The following is a 27,802-nucleotide window of genomic DNA, read 5'->3' as shown; positions in this document are numbered from 1 at the left end:
TCTCTCCAAAAAGACCATCTGGACAACCTTCCCATCTACTTTCTGAACAATCGTCTTGAAGAAGTTCTGTCACTCAAGCTTTTGGGGATTATCACTCAAGCTCACTATCTGCCATGATCTTTCCTGAGAAAACCACATTTCCAAGCTGGCCTCCAAAGCCAGTCGCCTACTGGGCCTCCTCCATCGTGTGAAGTCCTTTCTGGGCACTTCTGAGCTCCTCACATACAAAGCTTTCATCCGCAGCTCAATGGAATACTGCTCTTCCCTCTGGGCTGGTGCTCCTGCCTTACACCTAACTCGGCTTCACACGGTCGAAACCAAAGCATTCAGAATCATTGGAATCTCCAATAATGAAGCTAATTCTGAGGGCCTTTCTCTCTCTCTCCCACCGCAGGCAGGAGGTAGGTGGTCTTTCTGTCTTCTCCTCTCCGGCCGGACTCCTCTCGGGCCTTGCTCCCCCTGTTCTGTCTGTGCTCTGTCCCCCAAATATTCCTGAAGGATGCACAAGATCTGCCAGCAACCCTCTTCTGGTGAAACTGCCAAAATCAACACTCTCTGCTCACCTTCACTCCTTCATTCCTCTTTTTCCCCACCTCTGGAACAAACTCCCTCAGTCTCTTCAATCCCTCTCCTCCCTCCAGGTCTTTAAAACAGCTGTTCACCACCATCTCTTATCTTCCCCCATCCAAAACCTTGATCTTTTCTACCCCCCGTTATAACACCCCAAATCCGCCATTAAATCCCCAACTTCTTTCCTGGAATTCCTAGAAGTGGTCACTTGCTTTATACCATGTACCTCTGCCTCCTCCCCAGCCCTCCCCCTTCCACAGATCTACTGACATCCCTGTTCTTTTCTGTTGTTGTGCTTGTGTGTTTCCCTCTCTCCCCCTCTTGTCTCCCACTCCGTTCATTGCATGTTTTAAGTGTATGTGCACGTTTTCATGTTCAATGTGTTAGCTCGTACACGAGCCTCGATTCTGTATCCCAAAAAAATAAATAAAATGAAAACCCAGCACATAACAGTATGCTTGCTTGAGAAATGACAAGACTAATTCAGAGTTTTTGTTGATTTTTACATTTTCATCACAACATGATAATGTCTGGAATGGCACGATTTTGCAACAAAAAAAACATGATGAATTTCGAAGGGGCTGCTGGCAACACATCGTGTGATGTAGCTGTCACTTCCAGTCAATAATGCCATCCAAAGATGTCACAATGGAATGAAGGTCACAAAAAGTCAACAATTATTGCTCAAATCATTAATTATCGATAATGCTCAAATCATTATCGAATGGGCTTTTTGATTGGAGGAATGTCATGAGTTTGTGAGTGCCATTGGTGCCGCTCTCTTGGTGTGTTGCAGTTATGTCCTTATGTTCGTCACTGGTGTCGTGGCGCACTGACGTGTACTCTTATAAGGCATTGTTCATTCACGTCTGCGCAATGAGAGCTCGACAGTAGCCAAGTAAGTCGCCGTGATTCTTCCATTCCCCACCCCCTCGTTAAGCCTCCAGGGGTCTTCAGGCTCTCCACGAGGGCCTGTTCAATGACCAGGTCTATTGACAACCCAGCCCAATAACAGTCCGAATGTTGCACTACATGGAGGCCATTCTCGATGTGCCATTGAATTTTGTGATGTTGTGCTGGTAACAGAGCGAATCATTGGAGATGCACGTGAATCGGTTTTGCGTATAAATTGTGACCAGCAGCTGCCAGATAAGGTATGTCACGCATAGCATGCAACACCTACAGGTGCAAATTCCAGTCACAGGTACTTTCCGATTTGATAAATTTCTGCATAGTATCGACCATTTACATGTACTGCAGCCAAAGTTGTGCTGTTTCGAGATCTTTCATGGAGTCCTTTTCTTTCTTCATTTTGGAGTCTACCCTCTGCCAGCCATATGGCGATAATGCACTCTCCACAACAACATGCCTTTTATCAAGGCATCATACAGGTCAACCATAGTGCTATCCATATCCACTCTAATAAAGAATGTCTAATGCTTCGGTATTGTTTGAAAAGTATTTGCAATACAAATCTCCTGATACCTTAATATTGAAGATCTGTTGAGAATTGATCAAGACATAGCCATATTTCTAGCCTCTACCCCCTAAATTTTCATTGATACTTTTATTTGCAACTTTACCTCAAACTTGATCCAAAATGGAAACATTCCAATGCTTGGATTTTCCAAGACTTTTAATGTCATTCTACAGAATCTACACTATATGTGGAGTGGAAAAGGACTTGAATGATTACAATTGCAACTTGTGGTCAGTATATCACGAGATTGACTAGATTAACGCAGTATGATTATGTAGTAATATAATTTCATCACTTCTTTTATGTCGTCGTTTTTCGTGCAGAGAATCGGGGTACCGTATATTATTACCTCTGCCACCAAAGATGGATGGAGGTTATTTTTTTCAACCCTGTATGTCTGTCTGTGAACAAGATATCTCAAAAGGTTGTGGATGGATTTGGACGAAACTTGGCGGAGAGGTAGCATATGTGACAAGGACCAAACGATTCGATTTTGGTGAAGATCCGGATGCGGAGGGCTGAACATAAACTGTTCGGTCTGACGGAGATATGCGCTCCTGCCGAGTGCCCGTTCTAGTTGTGACTAGTAATACCGCCACACATTGAGAGCGATGCTGTACGATACATATTTGCATAAAGAATTTGCGTCCCAGATCCCACACCCCAAAACCCCAAATGAACACCTGAGACTTAATTATTATTTTTTTAAATCAATGAAAACCTTGTCATGCACACCCTGAGTAAAACAATAAGTTTTCAACACATTCCGTCCAGCAGTTCAGGAATGTGTAAAAGTCAAAACAAGCAAACAAACAAATAGACAGACACTTCTCGAATATGTTAGATTGTGTCGCCTCTAACCCCAAGTTCTACCATCAGTCAGTGCAGGAAAAATCGACTCTCATCATAGCAAAGGATCTTCCTCCAGGACGTGAGATTCTAGTGTTGATGTGCCTGGCAAAGCAGGCTGCTTTGTGTTCTGGGGTGAGAAGAGGGTGTTTTATCAGCCTCGTGGCTTTATAACCTGCATCACAAAGCCAGTTCTGTACAGTTCTTGTGGATAAAGTCTGAGAGAGATTCCCTTTATGCCTCAAAACTGATTTTGGCAAAAGGAAAATGGCTGACAAGCTTTATTGGAGAATTTTCTCTGTTAGAGGTTGCCATGGGTCGTCGAGATCAGGGCCTGTCTTTAACATCATTGGTTTGTTGATGTTTCCAGGCCAATCTGCTGACAACAGTCTGATGGAAGCCAAGTTGATGTCTAATTTCATTGTCGGAAATCACAACATTGTACATCCAATAATTTGTCATCGTTGGGCTTCACCAAGTCTTCTACAGGCCATAGTAACACAGTTTTCCAATGGAAGTACCCAACAATATGGTTACCTTCTCCAAACCTTGAACAGGTGAATGTGCTTTTTCCAAGTACATACCCCTTAGTATATGCTACTGGGTGTGCAAAGTTATGTTATGCTGGATGTGCAACGTTGCCTTCGTTGCATGCAGCTTGTGCACGGAGGCTTCCTTCATTGATGTTTGAAAGAAAATTTGAATTCGATTCAATATTCTTTTGCAAACAATACATATATATACTGTATATGTATATATATATATATATATATATATTGTTGCGGTTTTGAGAACCCACACTCTTGTAAATATCACATCATTAAAGGTTAAAAGGTAGCACCCCATAGATAGGCCACAAGCAACACGTAGGTCACCATAGGACTTCAGTTATTTCATTAGTATGTGTATAGATAAGGCCATGTTTCCAATAGTTGAATCTGCGTTTCGTCAATCAAATAAGGAGTAGGCCCCATTCCATCCATATTGACAGCCTCCCTCTCCAAGCGACGCCATTAAGCGCGCCCTCCTGTCTGTGCCCCATGGCCCTCCCAATTTGGTACGCTCCTTGGCCGCAGCCTTCGCTGCCCGTGAGCTCACCCAACACCGCCATAAGCCACGAGGTAAAGCCGGAAAAAGGGGGCGGAGCACAGAATGGAGGTGTGGCCACGTCAACCCACCATCAGGGCGGGGCCGGTAAGCGATGACCAGCCAACCAGGGCTGAAGTAAGATCGCCTGATAGGCGTGGCTTTTGGGCTGGTGGAGCGATCGCTGGTTCGATTATAAAAGCGCGAACGCAAAGCCCTTTCACAGGACTTACCAGAGGACTCATGCAGTGGCACTCGTTAAGGACTGCAAGGAAGCGGGCTGATCAACAGGACTTACCAGCGAGGACTTACAGCGAAAGCTTGTATTGAGACGGACTGAAGAAGAAGAGCTCGCCTTGAGAGGACTCGTTGAAAGATTGGTGTTGACAGGACGTATTGAGAGAACGCACATTACAACGAACTCGTGGGTACATGTGCTTGATCAGAGAGGGCTCGTTGGCATAGTCAGGTTCACTATGTTTTTTCGTTCAAAATCATGGTAGATTAGCAAACCTATACATTTTTGGAAACGTTATTACATGGAAAATCTGAAAATCAATGTTTACATTTGCCAATTCCGACCAATTCGATTCGACCAATTCGACCAATCGACCAATTCCATTCGACCAATTCGACCATTCGACCATTCGACCAATCGTTTCGATCGACCATTCGACCATTCGACCAATTCGATCGATTCGATTCGATTCGATTCATCGAATTCGATTCGATCGACCATTCGACCAATTCGATTTGCCAATCAATTTGACCGACCTTTGCTTGTGTGGAACGGACTGTGAAAACGATGCGGACTATATTGTCGGATACGACACATAGGACAGTGATGACGAACTCTAAATGGCATATTCTGTAATCGTGTATGTTTGATGCCATTGACTGCCTGTGTATATTTTGTCATTGACTGCCTGTGTAGATGTGAAGTTATACTGACTGCATGTGTATATATGATTTTGCTGACTGCCTGTGTATGTTTGGTGATATGAATTATTGTGACACATTTTGATGTTATTAACTGCCTGTACAAAATGATAACATGTATTTGATTATGCAACTTATCGCGAATATAAAGACAGTATTTTGCAATTCAAAACCTTTGATTCGTGTCTTACCATTCCCCATAGCACTAATTTGATACTTTCATTGGATTCCTTGTCCCTGAAAATATAGGTTTAGTATATTTTAAAAAGTTTTTAGGGTAATTAGAGGCAGAAATAGAACAAAATATGTATTTTACAGTGGCCATTTTGAAAATCCAAAATGGCCGCCATACAGGTATCTCTCCAAATGTAAACATTGATTTTTAGTTTCCTTATGCTATAACCTTTCCAAAAATGTATAGGTTTGCTAATCTACCATGATTTTGAACGAAATATAATTTATTGACATAGTGAACCTGACTGGCATTGGGATCTCAAAGCCGGACCTTGGAGAGGGGGCGTTTGGCGCGAGTGTGCAACTATTACATACGCCGCTAGGACACCAGCCTCCCCCCCGTGATATAATTGTCCGTTCGCGTTACACTGAAGAGCTGCCTGTCGGGTTTCGTCCGCTGGACCAGAGCCTGGATCGGAGCCGGCTGGAGCCTGGACGTGCTGGTGACCATCAACCTGTTCCACCCTACCATCTACAATCCCCGTGTGAGTGTGTATGTGAGACGGGCCCATTTGTCCAGGGAATAAGATAAGACTGTTCAAGGCTGCCCTGTGTGCTTCTATCTTGTACATTTCTTTCGTTTCCTCTTCTTTCTGTAAATTGTTAATAAATTGCTTTGTTCTTCCTATTTTCTTGGTTTCCTCTCCATCCGATCGCATCAGTCTTTTCTCCCATTGGGTAAGCGTGGCACAATCGCAACCGCTATAATCGGGTCGAGTCACCTGATAACAGCTCGGATCGCGGATTGCTATCCGCTTGGCATATTCCATCATATCCGTGGTTCGAGCAGGAGTTATTCCCTCGTTTCCGGCCGGCGTTAGTAATTAGGTAGTAGTGAACCCCTAGGCCTAACAAACCCTACCTAACGCTGTGCCGGGAAGGACGTTATAACTTCCAGGACTCACGTCGGCAAAATAAAAGGACAAGGGGATTAACCCCCCCTTGATAAGGGGAGAGCCGACGTCGGACAGCCAATTAAGGGGAAATGTACATAGGGGTTATTTCTAAGGAAATTTACTACTAAATTGACAAAGTGAAGGTTCTAAAAACCGCAACAATATATATTGTTGCGGTTTTTAGAACCTTCACTTTGTCAATTTAGTAGTAAATTTCCTTAGAAATAACCCCTATGTACATTTCCCCTTAATTGGCTGTTAATTGAAATAATCGCACCTTAGTTAGTCCACATTGCAACACGTAGCAAATCATAGGCCCTTTCGTAGTTATTTCATTATTATGTGTTTCAGGTAAGGCTATGTTTCCAATAGTTGAATCTGCGTTGCATCAATCAAATAAGAGTAGGCCCATGTTCTTTTCAAAAAGGGTGCGAGTGGTTTTCCATTCCCACAAGCCGCCATTGCCATGTGCTCATCTCGGAGAAGAAGGGGGAGGAGCTACCACCTCACAGGCGTGGCCCCACCTCATCACCAAAAGGTGGAGTCAGAGCCCTTAACCAACCAGGGCTCGGTGGGTTTGGCTTGGAAGGGCGTGGAGAGAAAGATCTGGCAGGTTCGTGAGGGTTCCACGGGGGTGGAGATAAAACCCGTTGCGCGGAGCCCCCACCGCAGTTCTGTGGAGGGAGGGCTTGAGAGAGGTATGAGAGAGAGGAGAGAGCTTCAGAGACGCGCGCGCAGATGAGAAAAGATATACGTCCCGCCACGCAACAGATTGGCAAGCAGCTTTTGAGGCAGATGGAAGGGAGAGTCGGTACGAGGCAGACAAGTAAGGAGAGACCTGCTGCTGCAGAAAGCCCTGCCGTGTGGAGCCGCCGGCTGTTCGCTTCCGAACTGTGAACCTGGAGCGGACCTCTCTGCTGCGCATTTTGCCCGGACCTTCCTGCCCTGTGTCCCACCTGAACCTTCTCCTTCCAGCCATTCATTCCTGCCTGCAATTCCCCATTAGTGTACGTGTTTGTCTTGTTTTGTCTTGTACCTGGGGTATAAGTTAAGCCTGTATAGTTAAGCATTGCACTGTGTATCTTCTTCTTCTTCGTCCTGTAAATTACCTTCGTTTCTTCCTTGGTTTTGGTTTTTGTGTAAATAATTAATAAATCCCTGTTATTTCTTACCCGTTTGGTTTCCTTCTCGGCCGATCGCTTTAGTGATTTCCCCATTGAGTTCCTGTGGCGCGATTTTGGCCGAACTGCTTCGCAATCGGGTTAGTCATTGCTAACGGCTCGCGCCGCAGTTCGCTTCGCTCGGCGCAATCCATTAATTACGCTGCGGCACGGGCGGGAGTATTTCCTTGCGTACCGGGAGGCGCTGGTACTTAGGTCATAGGAAGGATTGGCCTAATACCCTATTCAGCGCTGACCGGGCATGACGTCATACCCCCCAGGAACAGACAACGGCCAGCTTAACACGACGAGGGGATTAAACCCCCCTTGGTAAGGGGAGTGCCGTCGTCCGATTCCGTAACAATATATTTTCCGATTCCGTAATTTTTTTTCTTTTCTAAAGGTGGTAAGGGGAGTGCCGTCGTCCGATTCCGTAACAATATATATATATATATATATATATATATATATATATATATATATATATATATATATATATATATATATATATATATATATAATAAATGTACAACAACTTGCACATACAATTAGATATCCTCGGATTTTTTTATAGTTAAATTTGATTCTATTAGTTCACCTTTATGCATTTTCAATCTGAGCAGCCAATTAAATTGTTGCTAGGAGTAGAAAGATAATGACAATTTCACAAATAAATCATAAAGGGTGTGCACATTATGAGTTGAAGTGGAGAAATGAGTCGGTGGAAAGCATCTTATGCCAACAAACCTTCTCTCTGGTCTGGATCAAGAAATACCACAAATACATCAAGAAATACCACAAAAGATGTACACAATCACGACTCACTGGCGAGCGTGCTCCTTGCTGCTGTATGTCACGTTCACTACAGCAGTCTCTCTGTCTGTGTTCACTAAGAGAAAGGAATACACAGTTTCTAATGATTATATGAAGTAGAAGGAATTTAAAGTGATCAAGGTCTTTAAAAAAAAATACAAACGAACAAACCTTGATCACATGAATCAACAGCTCCATACTGAGCAAGAAGAGAATCCAAAACCTGTGGGGAAAGCAAAATTGACAATCAAAAGTGGAAAAAGGATAGGAAAATAACAAGGATAAGCAAAAGAAAGGAATGACAGGAGAATTGTGTGTACGTATCGTGCAGCGGCTCCCATTCCTTCAAAATATCCGAGTGCTATAACACTTCAGTCAAATTGTGGGGGCTCTGACTGGCACAGCTTACCATGTGTTCTCTGGCACTCACCGCATCGGGATCTTTCCATGGTATTCATGCCTTCATTAAAAACTAAAATTCAGACTCCCACGTCCCGCTGGCATACCGAGGCCTCTGCCGGTCAAGGCTCTCAGGGGACGAGGTACGACTCTAACAAATTCTGGCTCACACTCGGGCCAAACCCCCAACCTTTAACTACACATTTGCACCAAATTATTCATTACTGTACTTCCATCAGTTCCAGCACCATTACAGCTTCCATATTTCGAATCTTCTCAATCCCTCTAACTTCCCTTTGAGCCAGAGGCTGCTCCTTTCAGTGGGGGTTATGTTTCCACACAATTCTACTAAAATTTGGGTCCACGCACGGCAAGGTGCACATATTCTCACCATTCAATTCTCACCGGGGTGAGAAAAGGGAGGAGGAAATATGCCCAAATTCTAGGTCAACCAATTCAACCAAATTAATAAAATTTAAATTGTGATATGTCAATTAGTTTACATATTTTACTCATCAAATTTACCCACACATCTTCTCATACCCTCCACTGTTTCATCTGTCTGCTGCCTTAAGTCCTAACCTTCTTCCATTGAGGCCCCGTTTATTGAGCCCCAAGTGGTTTCCTGAACACCTTGATGGCCTGAGTGAACCGGTGCAGCACATTCTCCTCAGTATAGGCTGAGACGATCAGCGTGAACAACCAGGAAAGGGAATGTGGTCCTATTTTGATATTATAGACCAAGCCACAGATATGTGCCAGCATGACTCCAAAGTGAAGTGAGCTTGGGGCACCAGCCCTTCCTCCTCCGGATGTTAAATAACCAAATATTGCCCCCCCCCAAAGCATACTTACTTGCCTTGCCTTGGCAGGGTATTGGTGTCGTCCTGGAGCAGATCTGCGATGTGGTCAATGTGTAAGTCTGACGGGTTAATTTGGTCATACACAGGTTCTCATTAACAAGGCAGAGTTTATTACCAGAAAAATGAGGCAGGGCAGAAGGGCATGGCCGTGAAGCGACAATCAGGATTGTAACAAATGAATTATAAATACCCCAGCACACCCTTGGGACCAACAGTTTAAACGAATAACTCAGGTGTGTTAATGCATGCACTCAGGTGTGACGAGACAGAGAAGAGATATGAGAGAGGTGTAGAGAGATAAATCTGCCCCGCAATCGAAGCTCGCGTACGCGTGGTGGGTCTTGGTTCGGTCTGTCCTCGTAGCCCTGCGTGTCGTCACGGTCGCGTTCACCACAGAACACGCACCACGACCCATACGGTAAACCATTGCTCACCACAAAGCCATGCAAGATCGGGCAGGAACCACGAGGGAGGAAGGAGGCACAAAAACCAAATAGCCAGAGCGAAACAGGAACCAACCAGCAGAGGTCTTTTCAAGTGCAGCAAAGGGTTTTTTTTTTATAAGGTCCTGATATACTGGACCACCCCAGGCTTGCACCAATTGCCTGACGCGACCGATTAGGCATGGATCGATGGCCAGCGCTGATTGGTGGAGCATACCGAGGAAATGCCACATCACGTATGGTCCACTTTCTTAATGAAAAAGCACTACCAACAAATATCAGTGCCCAGTTGTACCATGAAAATGGTACAAAAGTGGTTGGGGAAGAATTGGACCGCAGTATCATCCATCGGACGAGGAACTTGTCTTACACGGCTTCAGTGACACGACACTGTGTGTCCACCCTCTTCCCCACAGGTGTAGTTTTGTGGTTGCCTTTGACTAAATACTAGCTCATCCACCTTTTGATGGTTGCAGTTGGCTAATACTAGCTTATCATCCTCACAAAGGGTTCCAACTACCCTCTTGGCTACCTGAGTTGCCACAAAAACGGTCCAATCTGGATGGGTGATTTTTAGGAGACAGCATTTCCTTACTGGATGGCCACATTGGCTCCAAAACGGAGCTCAGCCACCCTTTCTCAGGTGTTGTTTTCTTGTCCTAGCAGGGTGTCACAGTCATCCTCCCCACTAGCAAAGCCAGTGAAGGGTGGAGTTTAGTCACCGCCAACCCGACCATCACTTCCCTTCCTTTGAGCGTGCCAGACGTCCACATATGGAAAAGTCTCGTCCACATAAGGAAAAAAGAAAAAAAAAGGATTTTTTTAAATTTAGATTTTTACAAAATAATTTAAAATGAAAAGCTCAAATGTTTTGAGTCAATTAGTATTCAACCCTTTTGCTCTGACACTCCAAATTGAGCTCAGGTGCATCCAATTTCCTTTGATCATCCTTGAGATGTCTCTACAACATGATTGGAGTCCACCTGTGGCCAATTCAATTGAATGGACATGATTTAGAAAGAAACACAACTTTCTATAGAAGGCCCCACAGTTGATAGTGCATGTCAGAGCATAAACTCTACCATGAAGTCCAAGGAACTGTCCGTAGAACTCCGAGATAGAATTGTGAGGAGGCATAGATCAGGGTAAGGGTATAAAACAATTTCTAGAGTGTTGAAAATTCCCAAGAGCACATTGAGCTCCATAATTAATAAATGGAAATAATATGGAACTACCTAGAGTCCTAGACTCTTCCTAGACCTAGCCGTCTGACCAAACTGAGCAATTGGGCAAGAGGATCCTTGGTCAGGGAGGTGACCAAGAACGCAATGACCACCCTTACAGAATTAGAGTTCCTTGGCTGAGATAGGAGAACCTGGCAGAAGGGAAACACTCTGCGCAGCACTTCACAAATCTAGGCTTTATGGGAAAGTGGCCAGATGCAAGCAACTCCAGAGAAAAAGGCACGTGACATATGCAGAGCATACGAGGCAAAATATTTTGTGGTCTGACGAGACGAAAATTGAACTCTTTGGCATGAATGCAAACCGCTACATCTGGAGAAATCTGAGCACAGCTCATCACCTATCTAACACCATCCCTATCGTGAAGCATTGTGATGGAAGGATCATGTTATGGGGATGCATTTCAGTGGCAGGGACTGGGAGACTTGTACAGATAGAGGGAACAATGAATGGAGCCAAATGTACAGGCAAATCCGTGAGGAGAACCTGCTTCAGAGTGCAAACGACCTTAGATTGCAGCAAAGATTTACATTCCAAGAGAACAATGACCCCAAGCATACAGCCAAAGCAACAATGGAATGGCTTCAAAACAAGAATGTGAAAGTCCTTGAGTGGCCCAGCCAAAGTCCAATCTTGAATCCCATTGAGAATCTGTGGAAAGACTTTAAGATGGCTGTGCACCGACACTTCCCATCCAACTTGATAGAGCTTGGGCAACTCTGCAAAGCAGGATGGGAGAAATTCCCCAAATCCAGATGTGCAAAGCTGATCCAGTCATACCCAAGAAGACTAAGCTGTCATTTCTGCCAAAGGCGGTTCTACGAAGTATTGACCCCCCCCCCAACCCCCACCTAAATCTACGTCGACTAAATAAATCTAGATAGACTAAATAAATCTACATAGACCAGCAGAAAAAGGAGTTGAATACTGTTGTAAATGAGTTAATTCTGTATTTCATTTTTAATCATTTTGTAAAAATTGACATGAAGACCACTCCCCCAGCGTGGTTTTGCACAAGAAACATTCCCCGCAACCACCTCCCCCCATGCTCCCCTCCTCCATCCACAATGTGTTTGCTTTCATATACTGGGTACAGTGGTACACCCTTTCACCCATGGGGCTCACTCACACTGCATGAAGAGTGTCCACTCCCCCAGGATCGTTGTGCACTTTGCCCCACCTCTTGCCCCAACTCCACCTCCATTACCTACATCACCCTCCTACTGTGTGTGTTTGTTCTGATTTGCTGGCCACACCTTTTGACACACGGAGCTACAACTTGCCATGAAGACGGTTCACTCCCCCAGGGTGGTTTTGCATGATAACCCTCCCTCCTCTCACCAAAACTAGACCCACACCCACCATGTGTGTTTGCTTCCATCTACAGTCACGTGAAAAAGTAAGTACACCCCATGTAAAGTTTTGACTTTTTCAACATATTTCAACATACAGCTATTTGACCTTCATTTCAACAATATTGATAGATAAAGGTGATATAATATAACAAATATCATGAAACATTTACATTTTGTAGTCCATTGTATAATTTAAATAAACATAAATGCAAATTTCGCATGTGGAAAAAGTAAGTACACCCCTACATTTATCACTACTTCAAATACCTAAAATTAGAATCAGGTGCACCAGCTCAGGTGCAAATGATGAGAACATCATTAGAGAGGATCTTGGAGGAACCTGTCTTATTTAAACCTCAGACATTCAGTTTGGTTTGCTCTTTGTTGTTGAAGTGTGTGGCGTCACCATGCCGAGATCAAAAGAGCTCTCTGAGGCCTTCAGAAAGAAGGTTATAGATGCCTACGAGTCTGGGAAGGGATTTAAATGGATCTCCAAACAATTTGAAATCAATCATTCGACTGTCCGGAAGATCATCTACAAGTGGAGAAGATTCCAAACAACTGCCAAATTGTTCAGGCCAGGCCGCCCCAGCAAGTTCAACCCGAGAGCAGACCGCAAGATGCTGAAAGAAGTCTCTAAGAACCCCAGAATGTCATCATGGGACCTACAGGTAGCTCTTGCCACTGTTGATGTCAAAGTACACGAGTCTACCATTAGAAAGAGGCTGCACAAATTTGATCTACATGGGAGGTGTGCCAGGAGGAAACCTTTGCTGTCCAGAAAGAACATCAGGGCAAGACTAAAGTTTGCCAATGAACACCTCGGCAAAGACCAGCACTTCTGGAACAATGTGCTCTGGACAGATGAGTCAAAGGTAGAACTATTTGGCCACAGTACCAGAAGACATCTTTGGCGAAATCCAAAGACAGCATTTGACCACAAGAACCTGATACCAACTGCAAAGCATGGTAGTGGAAATATTATGGTTTCGGGCAGCTTTGCTGCTTCAGGGCCTGGGCAGCTCACAATCATAGAATCCACTATGATTTAAAAAAAAAAATTTTGTATACTGAATCGAGCCTCATGAAAGAGCTGACATTTACTTCACAAACAAATCAACCAGACAAACAAAATATATAAAAAGAGGGAGCGGAGGACAAGAGAAGGGGAAGCACACAAACACTTGAGGGCACACAACATTTAAGAGCAGGGAGATGTGTGGGAGGGAGAGGGCTTGGGGGGAGGGAGGTGGCAGAAGTATCAAACACAAGGACACCAAGGACTTCCAGGACAGAAGTTGGTATTTCAAAAAAGTGGAATTGGGGTGAAATTAGCGGGGATAGAAAAGATCAATGTTTTGGATGGGGGAAGATAAGAGATGGTGGTGAACAGCTGTTTTAAAGACCTGGAGGGTGGAGTGGGATTGAAGAGAGTGAGGGAGTTTGTTCCAGAGGCAGGAGAAAAGAGGAATGAAGGTGAGCAGAGAGTCTTGATTTTGTCAGTTTAACCATAAGAGGGTTGCAGGCAGATCTTGTGCGACCTGTAGGAATATTTGCTGGACAGAGCCCAGAGAGAGCTGGGGGGGGGGGGGGCAAGGCCAGAGAGGAGTCGGTAGAAGACGGAAAGACCACCAACCTGCCTGCGGTGAGTGAGTGAGAGGCCCTTGGAGTTAGCTTCATCGCGGGAGATTCCTATGATTCTGAATGCTTTGGTTTCAACAGCGTGAAGACGAGCTAGGTGTGAGGCAGATGCACCAGCCCAGAGGCGAGAGCAGTATTCCATTGAGCTGTGGATGAAAGCCTTGTATGTGGTGAGGAGCTCAGGTGTGCCAAGGAAGGACTTCGCACGACGGAGGATGCCCAGTCGGCGACTGGCTTTGGAGGCCAGATTTGAAATGTGGTTTTCCCAGGAAAGATCATGGCAGATAGTGAGACCCAAAAGCTTGAGTGACAGAACTTCTTGGAGAGGATTATTCAGAAAGTGGATGGGAAAGTGGATGGGGGATCATCTTCATTGTACCAAAGGGTGCTTGAGGATAATGTGAGGCCATCTGTCGGAAAGTTGAAGCTCAGCCGAAGGTGGACCTTGTAACATGACAATGACCCCAACCATACCAGTAAATCAACCAAGAATGGCTGAAAACAAAGAAATGGAGGGTTCTGGAATGGCCAAGTCAAAGCCCGGATCTAAATCCCATTGAGATGTTGTGGGGAGATTTGAAACGAGCTGTGCATGCAAGAAACCCCTCAAACATCGCACAGCTGAAAGAATTCTGCATGGAGGAGTGGGCAAAAATTTCTCCCAGTCGATGTCAGAGACTGGTAGACAGTTATAAGAAACGCCTACTTGAGGTTGTTTCTGCCAAAGGGGGCAATACCACCTATTAGAGCCAAGGGTGTACTTACTTTTTCCACACGCGAAATTTGCATTTGTTTATTTAAATTATACAATGGACTACAAAATGTAAATGTTTCATGATATTTGTTTTACTATATCACCTTTATCTATCAATATTGTTGAAATGAAGATCAAATAGCTGTATGTTGAAATATGTTGAAAAAGTCAAAACTTTACATGGGGTGTACTTACTTTTTCACATGACTGTATAGTGTATACAGTGTATATATACCTGGCATTTAATATGGAATATTTTTTTTGTGGGGGTGAACTTACTTTTCAAGATGTCTTAGAACCAAAAGTTCATTGGAATTATGTTGAAATTATTCTAGATTTTCTTAATGTGACCTTTAAAAGAAACAAAAACCACATTTGACATTTCTAAACAAATAAATTGATCCTTGAAAGTGATGTAAACTGATATCGAACTCAATTCATGGACAGTACTGTGTTAAACTTCTGTACGTTTTCCAGAAGTATGTCTTTATTTTGCACATTAGCCAAATTTTTTTTTAACAAAAACAAAAGTTAAATTACGACTGGGATTACGGACAGTAAAATTACAGTTCAGTACTTCGTGTAACCCCCACGAGCATTCAGGAGAGCACGTACACGTTGAGGCATGCTGTTCACGAGATTTGCCAAGGTTTGGACAGGAATCGCTTGCCATGCAGTGACAATAGCCTGCTGCAATTCACGCGCAGAGGTCGGCTGCTCGTCCAAGTGGTCGATTTGACGCGTTAATTCTGCCCACAAGTTCTCTATCGGATTCATATCCGGGGACATGGCAGGCCACTCCATATGCTCTACACCACGGTCAGCAAGAAAGTGTTGGATCATGCGAGCACGATGAGGCCGTGCATTGTCATCTTGGATGACAAAGTTTCCTCGAAAGGCTGCACGAGCAAATGGAAGCAATGTTTCTTCCAGAAAGGCCCTGGACTTGAACTGGTTCAGGTTTCCATTCAGAACAACCAGGTCAGTTTTGCCCCCTGCATGAAAAGCAGCCCAAACGGTCACCCCACCACCTCTAGCTTGGACTCTTGGCACTATACAATCTTTGTTGTAGGCTTCATGCACTTGTCTGTGCACTCGGACACGGCCATCTTGACGATAGACCAGAAATCTAGACTCGTCACTGAAGATCACGTGATTCCAGTGTCCTGGCTGCCATTGACGGTGCTCTCTGGCCCACTGCAATCGGCGCTGGTGGTGTTGTCTGGTCAGGCGTGGCTTTCTCAGGGGACGCCTGGCACGATAGCCTGCTTGAACCAGTCGTTGGTTGACTAGCCTTCTGGATACAGGCACATTTGTCAGTTGCTGCCACTCAGCCCTAAGCCGATTAGCTGACTTGGTACGGCCATTGCGGACTAACCGGTGCAGCTGGCGATCATACTTCCTTGTGGTTCTGCGGGGACGTCCTGGCCTCGGTATTGGAGTAGGGACACCCCTCTGAGCATTTCGTTTCAGGATCTTTGACACCTGACCTTGAGTGATGCCATACTGCCGAGCAATAGCACGCTGTGTCATGCCGTAATTTCATAAAGCCACCACTCCATGACAAACAGCATTGTCGAGTTGACGGACCATCTCCAGAGGAAGCGGCAATAACTTTTGGAGACGTGCAACAGTTGTTTTCCACTAATACAGAACGCAACAACCCTTGTATACCCAACTGTGAAGCCAATTATCAAATGCACCTGTCCGTACATTTTGCCACGCCACCTGTGATATAATCCTGTTGTTGACTTCTTGCTGTGACAGACAATCAGTGACATGGTTCTTTTAACAAATAAATCACCAAAGTGTAAAAGAAACCCACCAGATTGATATACTGAGTTAAGAAAGTAAACCCAAGGCAAGAAAAAAAAAAATATTCCATATTAAATGCCAAGTCTGTATATTGATATATATATTGATATATATTGACATATTGCATGAGGTCTGGGAATCGCGTAGTTGATGTAAACCGTGAGAAAAAAAAAGAAAAAGCAAATCCTATTTAATTTGCCAAAGACAGATGAACTCTGATAAAGTGCTCCCAAATGCATTTTGAGTCAATTAAAGCACGCATGGCAAAACTCGATAGTGCACACTGCAAGCGAAAATGTTGCTGCAGAGCTTTCATGGGGAGAAGCTGTCGTGGCAGTTTCCTTTATTTTTTTGAAACCGATGCATAGCTCTCAAGGCAGTTTATTTGATTTCATCTTGTTACACCTTGCAATACCTTTCATTAGATATTCGATCATCAGCTTGGTAAATAACATTTAATTGAACATATAAAGAAATAGAAAACGTTGAAACGACGACTGGACAGGTGTGCCCATAGTGAAGTGGTGTGTATTCCCACCTCCCACTGCAGCTGCGGTGGGATATTCCTCACTTGGATCTTGCGACACCTGGTGGTGAAAGAGAGAAATGGCAGAGTTAGTGCTGCACTTAAGTGGCACAGCTCAACAATTCAAAATTAAACTATTGACAGATTTTTAAAATTTTTTGGACATATCAAGGCTCATTGAAGAGCAGGACAACTTATAGAATTTATATGGAAATATAACAAAAGAGAAAACATATATATATATAATTATATATATATATATATAATATCAATGTACCAAAACTAAACATACTGCTCAAAAACATGCAATGAGTGCAGGAATTGAACAATTACAATGAATAAACTGATAAAGCAGAGCAATACAATAAATGCGTACATTTACTACAGTCATTTAATGCATCCCTAACCACTGTATACCAAAATACCAAGGGATTGTAGTCTTTTTGAAAGCTCGTATCAGTCTACGTTGGCAGATAAATAAACAATGGATTTTTATCATTGAAAAAGACGCTTCCTGAAGGAAGGGCTAATAAGTGTTAGACAGTACAGGGGAAATGCAGAACAGTTGGCATTTTGGGCAAAAGTGGATTGGGGGTGGAGTGAGGATTATAAAGTAAGGAGCAGGATCAAATGTGAGGAGTGGATCGAAGATCAAGGGTCAGTTGTAGGTCAAAGGCGATGGATTTACGTAGTCTTTGGCAAAGATCAAAAGGACTGGATGAAGAATTAGAAGGATATCCAAGAAACTTGGATGCAGGAGGCCATTTGGGCCATCATGTTTATGCCACATCAACACCTCATTCATTCAGTCAGTTTATAAACAACTTCATTTCAGTAGGTGCAGTGGTGTGAAGAGGAGAAAAATGGAGCAGGTACATGACTGGGGGTTATTTATTCCTGAATTTATTATGGTATTTTAATGAGTATTATTTTATTCTTATTTTTATTTTTTTGCCTTTGGAGAAATTATGGATGTTTTCAGGAAAGGAATGATTCTGACATGGAAGCAAACAATGACAACACATTCAATCTTTAATGAAAATCTCTCAAAGACATTACAATCTCAACTATGCAATCACCCATCCGTACTCAAGCTACCGGCCGTTGCTGCCAATATCCATTTACCCTTCTATCCCCAATGCTTCTGGGTACCTAATTTCAGTTTTTAACCTATCACCTGTTTCTACTGCCACTACCATTCTGAGAAACTATTCCAAGCATTAACTACTCTCTAAATGAATGACCTCTGCCTTACCACAGTCCTAACTCTCCTCTGCTTTACTCAAACTGTATGTAGCCCCTGGTCCGATCACTTTCCATTCTGCTGAAAAATCTTCTGCATTTATTTTGTCTAGATTTTTCATTATCTCAAACTCTCTCAGTGAAAATATTAGGAGTGAAAGATCAAGGATGAATGACCAAAAAATGGAGAGATAAAAAAGAGAGAAGGGAATGACCAGTAAGTAAGCAAAAAACATGAATTAATCCTATCGGTGCTAATGTGCCAACTTTGAAACCAATTCTTTTTTGTGCTTCCGGATTTCCTTACTGCTGTAAACATAAATGGCACAGATATCCATATGGACAGACATAGACTGGATGAGCTTCAAAAATGTGGAAAAACCTTTAATATAGCGAATGATTTTTAAACAGCTCACAATTTTTTAACAGCTAATGATTTTTATACAGCTAGCTATTGATTTATATACAGCTAATGATTTTTATACAGCTATTGATTTTTATACAGCTATTGATTTTTATACAGCTATTGATTTTTATACAGCTATTGATTTTTATACAGCTATTGATTTTTATACAGCTAAGGATTTCTATACAGCTATTGATTTCTATACAGCTATTGATTTTTATACAGCTAATGATTTCTATACAGCTATTGATTTCTATACAGCTATTGATTTTTATACACCTATTGATTTTTATTCAGCTATTGATTTTTATACACCTAATGATTTCTATACAGCTATTGATTTCTATACAGCTATTGATTTTTATACACCTATTGATTTATATTATTGATTTATTATACACCTATTATTTATTATTTATCCTATTTATTTATCCTATTTATTTATTTTATTTATTTAAATTTATCTATATTATAATATCCGATTTATTTATTATTTATTTATCCTATTATTTATTATACACCTATTATACACCTATTGATTGATTTATTATTCACCTATTGATACAGCTATTGATTATATATATATATATATATATATATATATATATATATATATATATATATATATATATATATATATATATATATATATATATATACATATATACATATATATACAGTGGTACCTCGGCTTACGAGTTTAATCCGTTCTGTGACGGAGCTCGTAAGCCAAATCGCTCGTAAGTCAAAGCAAATTTTCCCATTCAAATGCATTGAAATGCTATTAATCCGTTCCAGCCTCAAAAAAAAAACACCAATTTTTTTTGTTAGGTGCTTTTAAATAACAAAAATGTACTTTATAAATAACAAATAATGTATAAACAAGCACGACCTCGTATATACTGTACATAATACAAGAGAATGTAAAGAAATAAACTGGTTTTATTAAGCAGAGGAGAAGAGCATGCCAGGTGAGGTGTGCGTGTTGTCGACTTGGCGAGGCAGTACGATCGTACTCCTTCTACGATATGTACGATTTTGAAGCAGAAGGAGTCCATAAAGGCTATAACGCCAGCCAAGGGCGTTACGATTATTTCAAAGCTCCGGACCTCTATCCATGAAGATATGGAGAAGTTGTTGTTTGTGTGGTTGAAGGAGAAGCAGCTCGCAGGAGATACCGTGACCGAGAGCATCATGTGTTTGAAAAGATTGAAACTCGGATATCGAGCACGGACCACGAGGTGTTTTTTCTTTTTTCTTAATCTCGGTTTCAGTGAACTTTTGCTCTGTGCTCACGTGTACTGTACCTGTACCTGTAATGGTACGTCAGAGGATGGCACCTGTTGTCATCATATTAAGTGCAAGATGTTCTGCATCGTAAGTTGGTACACCGTGGTCTTTCGGCGGTGTTTAAGCCGGCTGTCTTGGCTTCTGTCACCATTGGCATTGAGTCTTTCGATGTAGGTAGGTCGTTGTGTGCCGGTGCCTTGGCCGAATTCCTTCATTGCTGCATTGTTAGCTCACCTGGTTTTTTATACCACATCTTTGGTTATCGGACCAGCGAATGACGTCATCTCCTCCAAAGTATGGCTTATTCTCACTTGTCTTGGACGATCTTCTACTTCTAGCCTTCCACCGTGCATTTGGTGTCCACTGTACTTACTGTACAGTGCCTGGTAAAATTGATGTAATGGGTTTTTGACCGTCAACGCCATGAACCGTCATGAACCGTCATGAACCGTCATGAACCGTCATGAACCGTCATGAACCGTCATGAACCGTCATGAACCGTCAACCGCCATGAACCGCCATGAACCGCCATGAACCGTCAACGCCATGAACCGCTAACACTCAAAAGCCCATTTATCGCGCCTTATAAAGCAAAACGCAAACCGAAAGCCATGCCTCTCAAGCGAGGCGTGCTTCCGTGGTCACGTGATCCACAGGTGTAGCTCATTATACCCGCACGCGCGACACGCTTTGGCGGTCACGTGACCAGCCACTCTGGAGGTGGGGATCCCCGCCGATGACGTCACCGGCTGGAGCAAGGAGATTCCTCGCTCATGTATTTCGACGATTGCGTGTTTTATATCCAAGCAGAGATGCTTTCACGGCAAGATAACCGCGTGACCGGAACCGGAAGCCACAACCGGAAAATTCAAAAAAATAAATTTTTTGAGCTCGTACATCGGATCTCGGCTCGTATCCCAAAGCAACAAACCGCCCGAGCGACGGCTCGTATCCCGAAAAACTCGTACGTTGGGGCACTCGTAAGCCGAGGTACCACTGTACATATATACATATATATATAATTATATATATATATATATATATATATATATATATATATATATATATATATATATATATATATATATATATATATATATATATCTATCTATCTATAATTCCAGTAATCTCTGTCTGTCTGTACGTTTGTCTGTGACCGCTGTTTCTCGACAACCACGGGTCCGATATACTTTTAACTTGCCAGGTATATTGCTGGGGACCCGAGGATGTGCCTTTTCAAGGTTTCATATTAATCGGACAATTACTTACCGAGCTATGTCCAAAAAACGATTCAACCAATCAGAGAGCAGCGAACGATCGCGTGTGCCGAACGTGGCGGGCACACTCTGCCTCGGATGGCACATTTGAGAGCGTATTCATTTATTTCACGTTTGCAAACTATGTTGGCGTTAAACTATGTTTTACAACTAATAAAAACGAATTTGCGATTCATTCGCTTTCCTGCGCGTTTGTGCACGCGATGGCGATTTCTTTACCAAACTCCGGAAGCCGTTCGCTTTGGACCAAACCATTGCATGTAAATAGAGGGGGGGGATTGTCACCGTACTCGCAAGCCGTTCGCTTTGGACCAAACCATTTCATGTAAATAGAGGGGGGGGATATAATTTTAGATATAGATATAGTACGGGCATGCCCTAGTATATATAATTATATATATATATGATTCAAGATGGCGATGGCGCATTCTGGCGTGTGCTGAGGAGCTCGCGTGGAGTAAGGAGAATTAACTGAAACGCGAGCCTGAGGAGAATTAACTGTACCGCCAGCCTGAGGAGAATTAACTGTACCGCGAGCCTGAGGAGAATTAACTATACTGCGAGCCTGAGGAGAGGAGCTCACGTTTTTGGTGAGAACTGGTATTCTGAGGAGATTGGTCTTCCTAAGAAGGAGAGCTTTAAGGAGGTCATCCTGCCTGCCTGCTTTGGCATTGGTGTTATCATCCTCCACCATTGCCTGTTGTGTTGATGGTCCTGTTCGGCTCATCATCTCTTCGTTGTCCTGCTCATCTCATCGCCTGCTCCGTGCCCATCCTCTCAACCGCTGCCACCACTCACCAGAGATAAGTCGCCATTTTGTGTCCCTCGCCCCGTCTGTGCTTGTGACTTGACGCCTTAGTTTTTATCGGATTATTTTACTTCATTGTATATAGTTATTATTGATTTCATTCTCCGTTTATTCGTTCGAGATTAAACCAGTTTGGTTTTATTCAAAGCTTTATCCCGGTGTGTACCCTGGTTAGAATAGGTATACCGTATCCCTGCGTGTCGTAAGAGGCGACTAAGAGTAAGAGGGTTGGCGTCAGGAAGGGCATCCGGCCATAAAAACATTGCCTCAAAGGGAGAGCCATGACAATTACAGCTGCATGTGGGCGGGGTGGAGATCGGTTTCTGGGGTTTGGGGCATGGAGTGTGGGGACGGTGGCGGGGGGATCGGGAGAAGTGGTGGAGGTGTTTGTCAGAGGAGGAGTGGACATGTGTTGTGTGCAGGGGACGGGATGGAGGGGAGGTGGTGGGGGGATGGTGGGGGGGTGGTGGGTGGTGGGGGGTGGGCAGGGACAGAGATGCAGGTTTGTGTGGCGGGGGTGCCCGGGGGGGCGTGAGTGGTGTGGGTGCCCGGGGGGGCGTGAGTGGTGTTGGTGTCCTGTTTTCTGGGGAGTTTGTGGACGGTGTGGTGGGTGTGACTGGAGTGGGTGATGGGTTGATGGTGGTGAGAGTGATGATTGGGGAGCTCTTGGTGAGCGTCATCTCGGGATGTGCTCCACGGGTTGGTCGGAGCGATGAAGAGAGGGACGGGTTCTGGTGTGCGATGGAGAGGCTGGTGGAGGGCATGGGGGATGGGGGGGGTTTGTGGTGGGGGGAGGCCTGGATGGACGTGTGGAAATGAGTGTGGACGGTTTTGGGGGAGTTCATGGGGGTTGCGGATATGGTGTGAGAGGTGGAGAAGGTGAAAGGATTTTGGAGTTTGCTGATGGGGCTGATTTGTTGGTTTGTGGTACTCAGTTCCAGAAAGAGGATGGTGAGCTTGTTACATACACGTCGGGTGGGTCGACGACAACCGTTGACTGCCTGGTGGTGCGTGGGCGAGATGGGGGGCACCTCCGGGACACAAAGGTGATCCCGGGGGAGGAGGCTGTTTCACAGCACCACTTGGTTGTCTGCGACATGGGGGTGAGGTGTGCGAGGGGAGCTCGGCGGGTGAGGTGCCGACCGAGAGTGGAGGTGTGGAGGTTGGGGGAGGTGGTGGTGGGGGAGGCATTGGAAGGGAGGCTGAGTGGGGTGGAGGATGATGTGGTTGGGCTTGAGTGTGGTTGGATGTCGGTGAAAGATAGTCTGTTGGGAGCCGTTGGTGAGGTGTGTGGATGGACGGGGGGACCGCCGAGGCGCTCGGAGGCATGATGGTGGGATGGGGAGGTTGGAGGGAGGAGGCGGAGGTTCGGGGAGTACCGGGGGGCGAGGAGTACGGGAGCGGAAGGGGCAGAGCATGGGAGTTGTAGGGCAGCCAGGAAGGCTGCAAGGGGAGGGGTTGGGGAGGCGCAGGGGGCATGTATGAAAATGTTCGGATGGAGCTTGGGTTCAGAAGAGGGTCAGAGAGCGGTGTTCAGGATTGCAGGGCAGATGGCGAGGGAGGGGTGTGATGTGGTGGGGGTGAGTTGCTTGAGGGATGGAGTGGGACAGGTCGTTGTGGACCCAGATGGAGTTGAGGGAGAATGGGGACGATGTGTGGAGATGCTGCTGAATGCGGGGAGTGGGTGGGATGGCAGCATGGAGAGCGGCCCAGTTTTGGGACCGGCAGGGAGGATGGCTGGGGGTGGGGGGGGGGGGTTTGGGAGGCAATGGGGAGTGGAGGAGCGGGGGGGGGGGCGGCGGGAGGTGTGGGGGGTCAATGGGATGGCAACATAGAGAGTAACCCAGTTTTAGGACCGGCAGAGAAGATAACTGAGAAGGAAGTTGAGGAAGCAATAAAAGCAATGAAGAGTAAAAAGGTGGGAGGGCCGACGGGAGTTGTGGGAGATATGTTGAAGGCATTAGGAAGTTGGGGTGTGAAGAGAATGACAGAGATCTGTAATCTGGTGGTGAAAGAAGGCCGCATTCCAGTGGATTGGGAACTGAGTACCCTCGTCCCTCTATACAAGGGGAAAGGTGACCCTCTGGAGTGTGGCTCGTACCGAGCGATAAACGTATTGGAGCATGGAATGAAGGTATTGGAGGGGGTGTTGGGGAGGAGGATGGGGAGGAGGGTGAGGATCGACGAGATGCAGTTTGGATTTATGCCAGGAAGATGAAGGACAGACGCGCTCTTTATTGTGGGGCGGTTGCGGGGGAAGTGCATGGAGAGGAGGAAGAGGTTGTTTCTTGGGTTTGTTGATCTGGAGAGAGCATTCGATAGGGTTCCGTGTGAAGTGTTGGCATGGGCATTGAGGGGGTTGGGGGTGGAGGGGTGGTTGATCGGAGTGGTGATGGCAGTGTACAAAAGAGCGCGCACAGCTGTAGGGGCGAGGGACGGGAACAGTGGTGGGTTTGGGGTGGGGATGGGAGTGCATCGGGGGTCGGTGCTGAGTCCACTACTATTTGTGGCTGTGATGGGGGTGCTGGCTCAGAACGTGGGGGAGGGTTTGCCATGGGAGTTGTTGTGTGCAGATGGTCTGGTGTTTATTGCGGAGGGTGTGGATGGACTGAAGGAGGGGATGGGCAGGTGGAGGGAATGTATGGAGACGGAGGTCTGGGGGTGAATGTGGGAGGGACGAGGGCGATGGCAGGTGGTGGGGTGGAGAGAACTGGGAAGTGGCCATGTGCTGTGTGCAGGAGGGGTGTCGGAGTGAACTCTATTCAATGTGCGGTGTGCGCTGAGTGGGTTCATCAAAAATGTGGTGGTCTGGGGGGGTCGTTGGCCGGTGTGGCGGCTGCATTCAAATGTAAGGTGTGCACAGAGGGAGCTGCAGTTGGAGGAAGTGTTGGGTTGGATCTTGGAGACGGCGTGAAGCTGGAAGGTGTGAAAACATTTTGCTACCTCGGAGACATGCTGAATGGAGAAGGTGGATCAGACTCGGCAACGGTTGCAAGAGTGAGATGTGCATGGAAGAAGTTTCGGGAACTGAGTGGCGTACTGATGAGGAGGGGAGTGTCGTTGAAGCTGAAGGGAAAGGTGTATGCTGTATGTGTGAGAAGTGTTATGATTTATGGGAGCGAGACATGGGTAATGAACGTAGAGCAGCAACGAAGGTTGGAAAGGGTGGAAATGCGAATGGTTCAGTGGATGTGCGGAGTATCGTTGAGAGAGAGGAAGACAAATTATGAATTGCGAAAGATGATGGGAATAGAGCCTGTGATTGATGCTGTGAAGAGGAACAGGTTGAGATGGTTTGGTCATGTGTTGAGGAAGGATGAAAATGACTGGTTGAGAAGAGTGATGGAAATGAATGTAGAGGAAGTAGAGGACGGGGAAGACCGAGAAAGACATGGCTAAAGATGGTGGAAGAAGAAATGCGGGCAAGGGGGTTAACAAGGAGAGATGCAGAAAATAGGGCAAAATGGAGAAGATTGTCATGGGGACCGCAAGGCTAAACCCCGCTCCAGCAGGGAAAATGGCCTTAAAATGCATGTTGTTTGTTGTTGTATTGATTTATTTTTTTTATTGATTTTTATGCAGCGAATTATTTTTATACAGCTATTGATTTTTATACAGCTATTGATTTTTATACAGCTATTGATTTTTATACAGCTATTGATTTCTATACAGCTATTGATTTCTATACAGCTAATGATTTCTATACAGCTAATGATTTCTATACAGCTAATGATTTCTATACAGCTAATGATTTCTATACAGCTAATGATTTCTATACAGCTAATGATTTTTATACAGCTAGCTATTGATTTTTATACAGCTAGCTATAGATTTTTACAGCTAGCTATTGATTTTTACACAGCTAGCTATTGATTTTTTTTATACAGCCAGCTATTGATTTTTATACAGCTATTGGTTTTTCTACAGTTAATGATTTTTTATACAGTTAATGATTTTTATTCAGCTATTGATTTTATACAGCTATTGATTTTTATACAGCTATTGATTTTAATACAGTTTGATTATAATAATTTGATTATAATACAGCTAATGATTTTTAGACAGCTAATGATTTTTATACAGCTAATCATTTTTATACAGCTAGCTATTGATTTTTCCATAGCAATTGATTTCTATACAGCTATTGATTTTTATACAGCTATTGATTTTTATCCAGCTCATGATTTTTATACAGTTAATGATTTTTATACAGCTATTGATTTTTATCCAGCTCATGATTTTTATACAGTTAATGATTTTTATACAGCTATTGATTTTTATGCAGCTATTAATTTTTATACAGTGAATGATTTTTATACAGCTATGTATTGATTTTTATACAGCTATGTATTGATTTTTATACAGCTATTGATTTTTATACAGCGAATGCTTTTTATGCAGCTATTGATTTTTATACAGCTAATGATTTTTATACAGTTAATGATGTTTATACAGCTAATGATTTTTATGCATGTAATGATTTTTATGCAGTTAATTATTTTTATGCTGTTAATTGTTTTTATACAGCTATTGATTTCTATACAGGAATTGGTTTTTATACAGCTAATGATTTTTAAAATAGCTATTGATTTTTATACAGCTAGATATTGATTTTTATACAGGTGGCTATTGATTTTTACACAGCTAGCTATTGATTTTTATACAGCCAGCTATTGATTTTTTATACAGCTAGCTATTGATTCTTATACAGTTAATGATTTTTATACAGCTATTGATTTTTATACAGCTATTGATTTTTATACAGCTATTGATTTTTATGCAGCTCATGATTTTTGTACAGCTAATGATTTTTAGTTATTGATTTTTATTCAGCCATTGAATTTTATACAGCTAATGATTTTTATACAGCTAATGTGTTTATACAGCTAATGATTTTTATAGAGCAATTGATTTCTATATAGTGAATGACTTTTATACAGCTATTTATTGATTTCTCTACAGCTGTTGATTTCTATACAGATATTGATTTTTATGCAGCTATTGATTTTTATACAGCCAATGATTTTCATACAGCGAATGGTTTTTAGTTGTTGATTTTTATACAGCTATTGATTTTTATACAGCTAATGATTTTTATCCAGCTCATGATTTTTACACCAATTGATTTTTATACAGCTAATAATTTTTATACAGCTAATGATTTTTATACAGCTATTGATTTTTATACAGTTTTTGATTTTTATACAGCTATTGATTTCTATACAGCTATTGATTTTTATACAGCGAATTATTTTTATACAGCTATCTATTGATTTTTATACAGCTATCTATTTTTATGTAGCTAATGTTTTTTATACAGCTATTGATTTTTATACAGCTAATGATTTCTGTACAGCTAATGATTTCTATCCAGCTAATGATTTTTATACAGCTATTGATTTCTATGCAGCTAATGATTTCGATACAGCCAATGATTTTTATACAGCTAGCTATTGATTTTTACACAGCTAGCTATTGATTTTTTATACAGCCAGATATTGATTTTTATACAGCTATTGATTTTTATACAGCTATCTATTGATTTTTATACAGCTATTGATTTTATACAGCTATTGATTTTATACAGCTATTGATTTTATACAGCTAATGATTTTTATACAGCCAATGATTTTTATACAGCTATCGATTTTTATGCAGCTATCAATTTTTATACAGCTTCTGATTTTTACACAGCAATTGATTTTTATACAG

At 43.3% G+C, this 27,802-nt stretch overlaps 1 protein-coding gene across 1 annotated transcript in view; it reads right to left on the bottom strand.

Annotated features, from left to right (window-relative positions):
• LOC137431402 (insulin-like growth factor 2 mRNA-binding protein 1) overlaps positions 1-27,802 on the bottom strand; it is a 147,958-nt gene that overhangs the window by 29,034 nt on the left and 91,122 nt on the right. The window contains exons 3-5 of the mRNA XM_068122698.2: positions 17,080-17,128; positions 8,199-8,250; positions 8,040-8,103 (exon numbers count right to left, since the gene is read on the bottom strand). Of these exons, the coding sequence (XP_067978799.2) occupies positions 8,040-8,103; positions 8,199-8,250; positions 17,080-17,128 (165 nt within the window). The remainder of the gene's footprint in view (positions 1-8,039; positions 8,104-8,198; positions 8,251-17,079; positions 17,129-27,802) is intronic.

This window comes from Myxine glutinosa, chromosome 7 (genome assembly GCF_964187855.1).
Source record: "Myxine glutinosa chromosome 7, kmMyxGlut1.1, whole genome shotgun sequence".
NCBI lineage: Eukaryota > Metazoa > Chordata > Myxini > Myxiniformes > Myxinidae > Myxine > Myxine glutinosa.
Note: the sequence above shows the minus strand (reverse complement) of the source record. Positions and strands in the feature narration are given on the sequence as shown.